This window comes from Antechinus flavipes, chromosome 4 (assembly GCF_016432865.1).
Source record: "Antechinus flavipes isolate AdamAnt ecotype Samford, QLD, Australia chromosome 4, AdamAnt_v2, whole genome shotgun sequence".
Lineage (NCBI taxonomy): Eukaryota > Metazoa > Chordata > Mammalia > Dasyuromorphia > Dasyuridae > Antechinus > Antechinus flavipes.
In genome coordinates, this window is record NC_067401.1 from 363,762,732 (window position 1) to 363,775,305 (window position 12,574).

At 43.1% G+C, this 12,574-nt stretch overlaps 1 protein-coding gene across 1 annotated transcript; it reads right to left on the reverse strand.

Annotated features, from left to right (window-relative positions):
- Positions 1–268: 268 nt before the first annotated feature.
- Positions 269–9,863, reverse strand: DLL1 (delta like canonical Notch ligand 1). The gene is made up of 11 exons (XM_051998191.1): positions 9,329–9,863; positions 8,495–8,827; positions 7,468–7,528; positions 7,005–7,262; positions 4,539–4,599; positions 3,596–3,726; positions 3,304–3,473; positions 2,966–3,182; positions 1,367–2,159; positions 1,092–1,209; positions 269–969 (listed from the first exon to the last, which is right to left on the reverse strand). The coding sequence occupies exons 1-11, from the start codon at positions 9,380–9,382 to the stop codon at positions 964–966; spliced, it is 2,202 nt and encodes a 733-aa protein (XP_051854151.1). The 5' UTR covers positions 9,383–9,863; the 3' UTR covers positions 269–963.
- Between the last annotated feature and the right edge of the window lie 2,711 nt (positions 9,864–12,574).

Genomic DNA, 12,574 nt, shown 5'->3' on the forward strand with positions numbered 1-12,574 from the left:
ACATGTGCCTGTTGATATTCTCAAGAAGTCAACTAGGGCTGTTTGGCAGAATCAATCAACTGAAAATGACTGTGCATGATCTCATTAAATTATCTTAATGGTAGCATTGGAGGATTTCTTTGAAGGGAGCTTGAAGCAATGAGAAAAGTTGCTTTTAATCAATCCAATGAAACTACATAAGAGATTTTTTTTAATAGTTAATTTTTTTTTCAAAGAAGCCAATGTAGAGAATGAATCTGTGTGAAAAATTGGTGGGTAGAAAGATACCTTTCTGATTATCATTCATAATATTTATTTTGGAAAAATATTTTAAAAATGAATTTCTTCATTAACAAAACAGTAAAAAAAACTCAAATAACATTTGCACAATATTCCATAAATACATTTATATACAAAAAATATAGTCACATAGACCCGAAGTGCCTTTGTACATATTTACCAAAAAATTTAAATTATAAAAAATGAACATCACAAAATACTCAAGCTTTACAGATATCATGAAAATATTTTTACAAATCCAAAAAAATAACACACATTTTTTTCCACCTAGAAAAACACATTTTAGTATCAAAAAGGACAATAAAGGCAGTGTTTGTGTTTCTAATTCAAGAAAAGACTGGCTCATAAGAATCCAAAATATACACTTCAGGCAGTGCATGCTTCTTATGTAGTAATTAAGTCCATTCATTTAAATATATATATTTTTTAAAAAGCAACTGTCCATAGTGCAACGGGAAAAGTCATTAAAAAGGCAGTGCAACAGGTATCCTTGAACACCAACCCAGCCTGGTGTCCAGCTCGTTTTGCAGTCACTTTTGCTAATTTCAGGAAGAGAACCAGCTCAGTCTGAATTTAGTTTCTCAGCAGCAGTCCATGAAGGGATCTCCCTTTCCTCTTTCAGCAGCATTCGTTGGGGCATATATCCTTGGAATTTATTTAAGAGAAACAGAAATCTTGACATTTTTACACCTAAAAAAAAATAAAAAGAACCATTATTCAAAAATATAATCATCCTTTGAGCTCATCCCCACTGCTCTCTATACAAGATTAATAGGGCTTCTTAATTTGCTTGAACAAACCAACCTACTCACCTCAGTTGCTATGATGCATTCATCTTTTTCTTCTGATATGACATACACTGACTGGTACTTTGTATCTTTAGAAGTAGAGTATACAGATTCTGGCCTTTTCCGTTCTGATGCTTCACCACTGAAAATCACAAATGTCACAAAAGGAAAAACAAGATTAAAGGAAAGTCCCTTAGCTCTAAGAGTAAAGCCCAGCAGAGCCCCATGCTGACACCAGCCACCTTTCTCACCCAGCCTCATCTCCACAAGGTCCAAGCTGGGACTATTCAGGGACTTACCCTTTGAGCGGTGTACTACTCTTGTCCTCCACTCCAGGGTCATGTGTATCATACTTGGCTTCACACTTGCTGTGCTCCTCCCTGGAAGGATCTTCATTCTTGAGATCATGTACCAAATTATAATCCACTGTTGGGTAGCGAGTCTTGAAGCCATTTTTATCTGCATTGTTTTCCCCATGAAAATCTGCTTTCTTGTTGGTGTTCTTGATTTGCCCAGTGCCAATGACGCTCACTGAAATGTCCTTTTCCCGCTGACAGTTGGCCAGATTGTTCATGGTTTCAGCTTCTCCTCGGCACGTATCAGCTGGAGGCTGCCGTTTCTGGAGCTTCAGACGCACACAGACCACCACAGCAGCACACCCCAACAGTAGCATGAGGACAAGGATGATGCCGGCACAGACAGCAATCCAAGGAAACTGCCCATTCTGGCCTTCTGTGAATTTGCCTGGAATTTCCCCCAAAGGATCCTGGGGTGGTTCAGGGAGCAAGAACTGACAGTTGAGTCCTCCATAGCCCCTGGCACACTCACACACATAGCGGTGATTTCTTTCGTGGCAAGTTGCCCCATTGTGGCAAGGACCATGTTCGCATTTACTGACAGGGGCACTGCAGTTTTTCCCTGTGTATCCTGGGGGGCAGGTGCAAGAGTAATCATTTACTCCGTCTTGGCAGGTACCCCCATTCACGCAAGGGAAGGAAGCGCAATCGTCCATGTTGTTGTCACAGTGTCTCCCAGTGAAACCAGCCTGGCATTGGCATAAGTAGGAATTCCCAAGATCAACACACTGGGCTCCTGGAATATATCAGATGAAGAAGGGTCTGTGTATCAGTCTACATCCTATAAACTACTCAACAGATATTTAATCCAGATATTTAATAATATGAACAAATAAAAGCACCAGTAAAACAATGACCTTAGAAAGCCCAGCTAAAACCCTCTAGCTTGTATGCTGAATGTAAAATCAAAATAATTTAGGTATTTTTTTAAATTTTGTTTTCATAAAGGCTTCCTTTAAATCGGTAAGTCTAATAAAGAAAATTAATTGAGGCTAGTATCTCCCTTAGTTTCTTTCTTCAGCTTCTCAACTCTGCTTTTTGGGAAGCTCAGATGGTAAAATGAGGCTCACTGTAAAAGAGACCACATTTCCTTCCTTAGTTCTCACACGCTAGCACATCAGATTACTATTTGGGGGTGATAGGAGACTAGAGAGCTAGGATTCCCTCCAAAAGAAAAGTGGTTCTGCTGCCATCACAATGTGGCTTAGTGGAATGAGCCATTCACCTGATTTTCCATGTGGCCTTGAATAAGCCATTTTACTTATTTTTGCTTTAGTTTCCTTCTCTACAAAATGAAAATATTACATCCATCTCATTTCTCAGGGATACTGGGGGGACTCTGAAGAAAATATTTATAAAAATCCCTACTCTACTTTGAAAAAAGCACATTACAAACACAAGGCAGCATAGGATAAAAATATATGTTTGGCCTGAAAACAAACACCAATGTACTTTTGAAATCTTTTAGATATTTACTCCCTACTGGCAGGCCTTTAAAAATACTGCCTGACCCCCACCCTAGAGTCTTAGAATTTTTCTTACCATTGGAACAAGGAGAGGAGCTGCAGTAGTCAATTTTCTTTTCACAATTAAAGCCAGAGTAACCCACTGGGCAGTGACAGGTATATCCTCCATCAGGGTTATCTGTGCATCGGCCTCCATTGAAGCAAGGACCATCAGCACATGTCATGGCGCTCAGCTCACAATTCTTACCATAGAAGCCAGGTGGACAAGTACAGGAATAGCTGTTTTCAAGATCCTACAAATGAAAGAGAGAAACACTGTTTCAGGTTGCACCTAGAAAAATCTACTCATCCCTGATCAAACAAGAGTTTCCAACTTGAGAGCAATATTCTATTTTGTTCTGGACTTCAACTTACTGTGCAGCTTCCTCCATTTTTGCAAGGGTTGGCGTCACATTCATTGATCTCAATCTCACAGTTAGCGCCAGTATATCCTGGTCGACAAGAGCAAGTATAACTTCCTTGACCAGTATTGGTACAAGTGGCTCCATTCTTGCAAGGCTTGTGATGCGTGCAGTAGTTAAGGTCTATATACATAAGAAAAAGTTTGGGGAGGAGGAAGACAAATGTTAAATCCAGGAACTTTCTTCTCAAATGGACTATACAACAATTGAAGGAAGAATTTAGAGGCATATGATAGAGAGCTCACCTTGGTTACAGAAAAGGCCTCCCCAGCCTTCCTGGCAATTACACTGCCAAGGCTGTTGACAGGTCCCATGGAGGCAGCCTGGATATCTGATACACTCGTCACAGTACCGACCCTGCCAGCCAACTCTACACCTAAAAGTTTTTTGTTTTTTTTTTTTTTTTTTTTAAGGAGAAAATAAAAAGTCAGATTAAAAATTGATGCCAGCAGTCATATAACATACTATTGTCCAAGCAAGTAGCTACTCTTTTTCTCAATAATTTTTTTATACTTCCATTGATAAATTCCTACAGACTTTAAGAATCTTAGACAAATAATAAATAACTAGCTTTACACAATCCTATAAATACATTAATATCAAATTAAGATTAATGTCTCTAATATATAACCAAAATCATATTTATTTCCATCTCATCTGAGTTTCTTAAATGATCCTCTAAGCCAGCTTAACCCATAAGGAAAGCGAGGGAAAGAGAAAGGAAGGAAAGAGGAAGAAAGGAAGGAAGGAAGGAGGGAAGGAAGAAAGAAAGGAAAGAAGGAAGGAAGGAAGGAAGGAAGGAAGGAAGGAAGGAAGGAAGGAAGGAAGGAAGGAAGGAAGGAAGGAAGGAAGGAAGGAAAGGAGTAAGGGAGGAAGAAAGAAAAAGGAAGAAAGGAAGGGAAAAAAAGAAGAAAGAAAGAAAAAGAAAGAGAGAGAAAAAAGAAAGAAAGAAAGAAAGAAAGAAAGAAAGAAAGAAAGAAAGAAAGAAAGAAAGAAAGAAAGAAAGAAAGAAAAGAAGGAAGGAAGAAAGAAGGAAGGAAGGAAAGAACGAGAGAGGAAAGAAGGGAGGGAGGGAGAAAGGAAAAAAGAGGGAGGGAGGGAAGAAGGAAAGAAAGAAGGAAAAGAGGGAGAGAGGGAGGGAAGAAAGAAGGAAGGAGGGGGGAGAAAAAAAAACTTTTGGAAACTCACTTGCATTCTCCAGGCTTGTCACAAAATCCATGTTGTTCATCACATCCTGGCAAACAGATTGCTAAAAGCAAATAAAATACACAGTAAGTTCATCCTCAAAGAACTTCCTCAAAATACTGATGGTTTCTACTGGTTTATATTTTGGGACAAACCCTCTTCCCTAGTTCAGTTAATACCAGCTGAGCTAATCTCCCAAATGTTCTGTATTTATCTAGCTTGCTTAGTAACTGAGAACTTTACTTATCACTAAGGATGAGCATTCTTCTTAATACAGTTGCATATAGACAAAAAAGGACTCCAAAAACCCCAACCTCCTTTCTTTTAAGAGAGGGTCAGAAGTCTTTTTCCCCTCCCCCCCATTCTATGCACAAAGCTCCACCTCTTAATATCCCAGAAAGTGTGTGTAGATAAGAGTGGACAGCTGGTATGCAGGGTGCCAGGGCAAGACAGCTGCCCTATTGTCTATTCTCTCCCAGCAGCTGCCCCAGTGCAACAATACCAAACCCCCTCCCCCCAAAACACATCCCTCCCTCCCCTTCCCATACATACATACTCAGTGTGTACACACATACACACAGACCTTAAACCAATGAGAGCCAAGCCTGCCTTCCCTGACAGCCTATCCCTGTAGAGATCTAATCTATGGCACGCGCAATGGGGGAGGGGGGAAAGAGAGACTTACAAATTTGAATAAGAAAAAAAATAGTTTAAGTTTATGGCTACCCTACCCAGAAAGGGGTGAGAGGAGGCGGGAACAGAGGACACAGAAGGAGTCTGGGAAGGGGGAGAGGGGGTTGGGTTTGCAGCATTTTGGGCTGTACTCTTTGCCAGGTTATGGAATTCATTAAGAAGTTCAACAAAGCCAACTAGGGACAAAGTAAAACTTTAAAATGATCTGTGGAGAAACGTTAATTTAATATTTTCCAAATCCGGGGAATTGTGTGGCACAGTGGCAGGCACTTGTTAATTTCAACTCCTCTTCCCCACTTAATGGGAGTATAGCAGATTGGTCTCCTCATTCTCAACCCCAATTTCCCCCAACACACACACACACCACACACGCGTGTCAAAGAGTCCCTCTGGCCACAGGAAAAGCAGGGTCTATGGTCTTATAACAGCTAATTAAAGGTCCTCCTAAAAGCAAGCAAAGGAGGGTGGAAGGATTGTCAGAGTAACTCTGGATAGTGGCACTAGGACCTGACTCCTGAGTTCACAGGGGGAAACCTGATCCCTTCTACAGGATTGGGAGGGGGTAGAGACTATGTGGATCCGGGAAGAACTGAGTTGCCATGCAAGTTGCAAGTACCACTGGGGTCTCAAAAGCCAAGTGTGTGCAGTGGGATTTATTAGTAGAAATCCAGTGGCTAGCCCCAGGAACCACCTTTCCTCGATGTCCAAAGCTACCCTCCCTCCAAACGTTGGTGTCTCAACTTTCAAGCACTTCTATTGCTTTGCTCTTGAGCTGTCATGCCATACCCTGAGGAGGTAGGAGCTAACCCACGTGACATTTAAATAGCAAAGAATCTGGCAGGTAGAGAGTAGTTTCACTATGACTGTGCCAGGATAGTCCTTTTCTTTGTGTATACATCTAAATCTGCTAAAGGCCATGCAGGCTCCACAACGTTACATTGTGCATGTGTACACACTGGACCCATAAAGTTGTTTACATTGACTGGATCATCTAAAGAAAAGCACACAAATAAGGTTTGTACATGGAGATAGGGATGCACTGAAGTGAATCCTTCTCTGATGCTCCTCTTAGCAGGGAGGTGACTCTGAGTTTAAAAGACTCTCCTAATGAACCTTACCAAGCTGAAAAGGTTTTGAGTAAGGGCCAGCCTGTTATGGGTAAACTAACTTCACTAAATTTGAAGTCTAGAAGGTAACATTATTTTCAGCCACAGAAACTTATGAATACTGTCTTCAGTCAGTGGAGTTTATCCACACATTAAAACATTGGAAATAATGTGTGTAGAGTATACACACATGCATGCCTTTTTTGGATGAGTGCACCTATCTCTGTTTTTATGTATATGTATGCACAGAGATAGAAGTATAAGCATATACAGCTACTTGGGGGTGTGTGTGTGTGTGTGTGTGTGTGTGTGTGGAAAACTGTATAAAAATCTTGAACTATAAGACACTAGGGAACAAATAAGAGAAAATGCTGACCTATGAATTCTTCAAGAGCTTTAAAAAGTCACAAAGATGCATACAGAGAGGTTGAACAGGCTTCTTTCTTAACCTCTTGTACCCATTCCTGAAATCTTCCTTTCTAGCTGGTCATTACATTCTCAAATGAAGGGATTAGACTAGATTGATCCACAAAGTTCCTTCCAGCTTTAATATTCTTTCATTCTATAATTCTAGATTATTTCCTCAGAACTTGGTGAATAGTCAGTCCCTTTATATGTTGGTCCAAGAGGTCAGGGAAGGTGGTTTTCCTCTCAGAGAGGAGACACTCACGTTCAGTGCAGTACTGGCCTTTCCAACCAGGGTTGCAGACCTTCTCTCCTCGTTCTCCACAGGTGAAGTGACCAAAGGCATCATCCCTGGGTCTGCAGAAGACTGAGCAGCCCTCACCATAGTAGTGCTCATCACAGACAAATCGGTAGGAGTATTTGAGGTCAGTTCGACTGCTACTGTGCAAGTCCTGAGACCACTCTTCCCCTACCGTCAGGTGCCGCTGTGTGGCCAATCGGCTAATCAAGCGATCAGGGTTTTCTACCAAAAGAAGAAGCTGTAGGTTAGCTCTGCTAGATAAAAAGGCATAAGGTCTAATTTTTCTTCCTTAAAGTTTCAAGGTCAATTATCTAGGGATTGGGGATGAAAAAGGTGGTGTAAAAATAGGGGAGAGGTGTTTATTTCAGAGGCAAAGGAGAATGAGGTCGTCTCATTAATCCAGAAACCTGGAGGCATAAATATTTACCTGTAGTGAGATCATCTGGTGAATCTGTATGCAGAGCTTCTATGATAAGTGAAAAAGTGCCCTTGAAGAAAAGGAAAACAAAATTGAATTAACTTCATTAAAATATGGAGTGGGGGGAGAGGGGAAGAATCATCAAAGTGCATAACTACATCAACAAGAGGAAGATAGATATGGACATTATTCACATGTTAAGTATGGTCTCTATATGATGTCTTTTGCGTGTTTTCACTTTTCTCAAGGAAATGGAAGAACTTTTTGAAGAGTAGTTTCCTGGCATGTTTTTTCAGCCTGTCAGTACAGGATATTGTGTGTGTGTGTGTGTTGTGTGTGTGTGTGTTTTGGGTTGTTTTTTTTTAAGAGATCGGGGAAGGGGAGTGGGAAGGGGGACAGAGTGGATGAGACTTGAGGGCAGTTGTCATTAATCTTTATGCTTAGTTTACCAGGATCACACACTAAAAGGGGGGGGGGGGGCAGAAGGTGAGAGGAAGGAGATGGGAGCTGGAAAATGAAACCTTTGGTAATTTCACGCTGTGTTGACAATTATACAATCAACTTCTTCTGAAAAGGAGGTGAGATTAAAACGATCTCAAAAGACTTAATTTTATTTTCAGAAGAGACAAGATAATGTTGAAATCGAGAGGATTCTGAATTGGTTTGGTTTTGTTTTCTTTTTGCTTTCCCTGTTTAAAACCTATACCTCATCTATTCTTTAACAGATTTCATTCTTAGGCAGCTTAGTAAACCTCTGAGGTAAGAACTCCCTTTTCACTCTAATAAGTGTGTCCCCCTTATTCGGCTCCCACCCATTCATCATTCACAATTTTCCAATGAACTCAGCTCTTGATCACCACCCTCCCCCTAACCTTCACCTCCCTGAATGAGAACTAGTACAGTCTTGTCCTTGCCCGTCCTTGTCCTACCACCTTAGGCAGTATATCCTTCCCTTTTATTTTAGGCTTCATCCATCACGGCCTTGATGGATTTAAACGAAGGAAAGGGGGTGGGGGGTGGGGAGAGAGAGACTTACTGGCCAGGTGAAACCGAAGGGGAAGCGGATTGGGTTGCTAAAGGCTGGATCTGCGTTGCTGGCGCTGTCAGGGACACTGAAGGAGTTGGCCCCCAGCACCGGAGTGACCGCGCTGCCATAGGTGCAGGGCGGCTCCGGGGACACGCTGGCCTGGTAGTGTTTTAGGCACACACGGAAGAAAGTCTTGCAATCGCACTGCAGCAGCCCGGAGCCAGAAGCGGCGCTCGCGCTGCCTCCCCCGCTGCCCCCGCGGCAGCAGTTGCGGTTCCCCAGGAGCCCCTTCTTATTGACAAACTCTTGAAGCTTCAGCTCAAACACCCCGGAACTCCAAACCTGCAGGGAAAATTGGGAGAAAAGGAGTCAGGAGGGCGGGAGCCTCCAGGGATCAAGGGAGTTTTTCTATCATTTTGGTACAGAGACGAAATGACTCCTAGGAGCTCCTCGCGCCCATACACACACACACACACACACACACACACACACACACACACACACACACACACCCCTACCTCCACCCCTAAAATCAGCCAAGCGGAGACGAATTGAGTTTACACTAACCCATCTGACCCTTTCCAAACCTCGAAGCCCAGGATATGCGCGCGTTTTACTGTTATAATCCTAATACTTTGAACCATAGAGATTTGGGGACAAACCTTCTCCCTAGATTTACAGTTATTTGTACAGCAACAGTTTACATTACCTGTGTTCCACCTTCTATCCTTCCCTCACCACTACTCTCGACCAATACAGTGGAACTTCAGGCCAACCCCAGAAATATCAAGATCCCCTTCTTTTCAGAGTTTTTCCTCTCAAAAGTTGAAACCAGACACTTACCTGGCAAAGCAGCGCGGAGAAGACTGCAAAGGTCAGCATGGACTGACGTCCCATGGTGGGTTGACTTGATTTTATCTCTTCTCTGGTCTTTCTTCCCTCCCCCCCTTTTTTCCCCCTTAAGATTAGAAAGGATTAAAAGAGGGAAAATTTATTTCAAGAGCCTGTACAGAAGAAATCTCTTGTCCCCGACTGGTGGAATTAGGGTTTTCCTTTTGCAAGAATCTCTCCTCTCTTTCTTTTCTGTGAGTGTTGTGGTTGCTTTAGATACACGCCCTTTCAGTGACTGACAGCTGTAGTGGATGGCCAAAAAAAAAAAAAAAAAGAGGGGGAAGAGATTGTTTTGAAAATGTCTCTGTGTGTGCCTGCGTATGTGGGGTATGTGTGTGTGTTTGTGTGTGTGTGTGTGTGTGTGTGTGTGCGCAATATTCTGAATGTCAGCTTTTGGCTTTCCTCTGATATCTTCCAATCCACAAGGAGATAGGGCTCTTTTTCTTCTGTCTTCGCCTTGCGCTTCTTCCCCACAGAGAGAGAGAGAGAGAGAGAGAGAGAGAGAGAGAGAGAGAGAGAGAGAGAGAGAGAGAGAGAGAGAGAGAGAGAGAGAGAGAGAGAGAGAGAGAGAGAGAGAGAGAGAGAGAGACGCCAAATGTTTAGCTTAATTCCCAAGAGAACAGCGAAGAGGATTCTTCACCAGGAAGATTAAAAAACGGCGATCTGGAAATCCCTATAGGCGAGGTGATAATCCTCGGTGGCTTCGGAAGAAGGGAAAGGGGTTGCTGGTTGTTGTTTTGTGTGCGGGTGTATGTGCGCGCAGTTCTCTGGCCGCTGTGGATTGTGGCCGGTAGATGTCAAGCAGCAGCGGCGGCGGCGGCAGCAGCAGCAGCAGCAGCAGCAGCAGCAGCAGCAGCAGCGATTTGTCAGAGATCACTGGACTCTTATCTCCTTAGCCACAGCAAAGATTCGGGCTGTTCGGGGTTTTTTGTTTTGTTTTGTTTTGTTTTATGAATCCAAGCAATAACAAAAGAAAAAAAAAAAAAGAACCACACACAAAATCAGAGAGTGTTTCGGTGTCTTAAATAGCGAAATGTATGCGCCTGCTTGTTGGCCCCCGGGTCTCTTCTTGTATGTGATCTTTGCTCTCTGCCTGCCTGGGTCTCTCACCGAGTGTGAAGCGCTGAGGATCTGACTCTCGCCCGGCGCCTGCCGCCCTTATATCCCGCCGGCCGCCTGCATGGTTAATGAGATGCAAATGAGCAGCCCCCCAATCTGGCGAGAGCTGTCACAAAGGAGCCACTTTTCCAAACCCTCCTCTCAATGGATCGCCAAATGGTCAGTGAGCTGTAAAATGTGCAATCCTCCTCCTCCCCTACTTCCCCCACCCCTCACCCCCTCCGATCCTCCACTTCTCCCTACCTCCACCCCTCCTTCTTCCTCACATAACACAAAACGCACTCATTTACATTCCTGCAAAATTTTCACCGCAAGAATCCCCCTTCTGCTCTAGGGAGATGGTAACACCTCCCTCCCCCCCCTCCCCCTTCACTCCCATCCTTTCTCCCTCTTATTCCCTCCCTCTCCTTTCCCGGCAACAAACACACACAGACACACAAGGAAACAGTGGGGAAAGCAACACGCTACCACTCTTTTCCAGCAGGAAAACAACTTCCAACTTCAGAGATCTGGAAACTGCCTCTTGAAATTCTCCAGTAGCCAAGGCGCCCCTCACTTTCTACTCGCAAAGAGAACTCAACCGCCCAAGGATATCCGTAGCTTCAGGGAAAGTGTATGTGTGTGTGTGTCTGTCTGTCTGTCTGTCTGTGTGCGCGCGTCTGTGTCGGGGGATCATTATTCAAAAATACATCAACTCCAGGATTTGTGAAACTCCCTAAATACGTACAATCACCTCAACTAAAGAGTTTAAAAGAAAACCTGAATCCTGGGCTTGGAAGATGGGAAGAAGCGTAGCGAAAGTGAGAAACAAGACCATCTAGAGTTTCTCAAAGTTTGGGAACTTCTAAGACAAGACCCCAAGGGAGATTCACCCCAAAATCGAAAAGGTGGGAGGGAAATCACGTGATAGGGCTAGTGAATGGAATAACTGAGAAGGGATTGTTACTTTTTGCCACCCATCCCTTACCCCCGCCCTTCCATACCAACCACCTCTCTCCTCTGAAGGTTCCCCTTCCTGCCCACGTATTACCATATATGTGAAGAGGAGGGGCGAGGCTACTTGTTTCACGCCACCAAGGAAGTCGGGAACCTTAAGCTTACCCCGCGTGATTATTATCCACTATCTCCATCTTCCCTCGTTTCTCTTTCTCATTCCCTCCTGGGTCTCCCCCCCACCCCCCTTCAGCTTGGTAAAAAAGTGAGTTTGGTGTGTGTCGTTCGCGTGGCTGTCATTAAGGCAGTTTGTTATTGTGCGAGGGCTGAATCAGTTGGCTCTTTGTACTCTCAGCTGTATGGTAATGCAGACAGCACCTGCTCCCTGCACAATACCAGAGAGAGAAAGAGCTCCCCTCGGCGCACGATACTGCCTCTGCAACAATGTCCGGCACATATTTTAAAGAGATCCCTTCCAGCCAAAAAAAAGAGAACCTCTTTACACCAACCGTCACCTTATTTTTTTTTTTTTTACACATCCATCAGACACTAGAACTTTTGTTTTGATTTTTTTTTAAAGGGGAAACGAGTTTATCGGTAGTGACGGTAACACATATATAATGCACATCCACATAATTTCTTTATAAGGAGGATGGAGGGAGAAATCTTCCTTATGCTTGGAAGACAAGGTTTGAAGAGGGAAAAAATGTGTGGGCTCATATCCATAACCCCGACATAAAACTTTGGAATACGGTATAAACTTTGGATTCTCTGCTCTTCCCCACCCCCACCCTCCCTCTTAACAACACCTATAAGAGTTCATTAGAATGCAAGGTGTAACTGTCTGAGTAAATGTCATTTTAATTGTAACAGATCATTTCAAACACAGATTAAGCCAATGTGTGCAGTTGGCTACAATAACCTCACTGTAGGTATATGCCTCCCTAAAAGCTTTATTATGGTCACTTTATTGGGTGTAAACGTGCATTTGCATGGCAAAATGTGACTTTCATTGAAGCAGATGTCTTGATCACAAATTATCGTACAATGCATGGGGAAAAATTCTCAAACACTTCTAAGAGTAAAATTACTGGTAATACCAATTAAAAGAAAATCACTTGATGAATTCATTCATGGCTGCCCATC

Coding starts and splice junctions, on each gene's coding strand:
- DLL1 (XM_051998191.1), bottom strand. CDS start 9,382: ATGGGACGTCAGTCCATGCTGACCTTTGCAGTCTTCTCCGCGCTGCTT. Junction 8,828..9,328: donor TCTCCGCGCTGCTTTGCCAG/GTAAGTGTCTGG, acceptor TTTTCCCTGCAG/GTTTGGAGTTCCGGGGTGTT. Junction 7,529..8,494: donor CCTTCGGTTTCACCTGGCCA/GTAAGTCTCTCT, acceptor CTTTTCTTCAAG/GGCACTTTTTCACTTATCAT.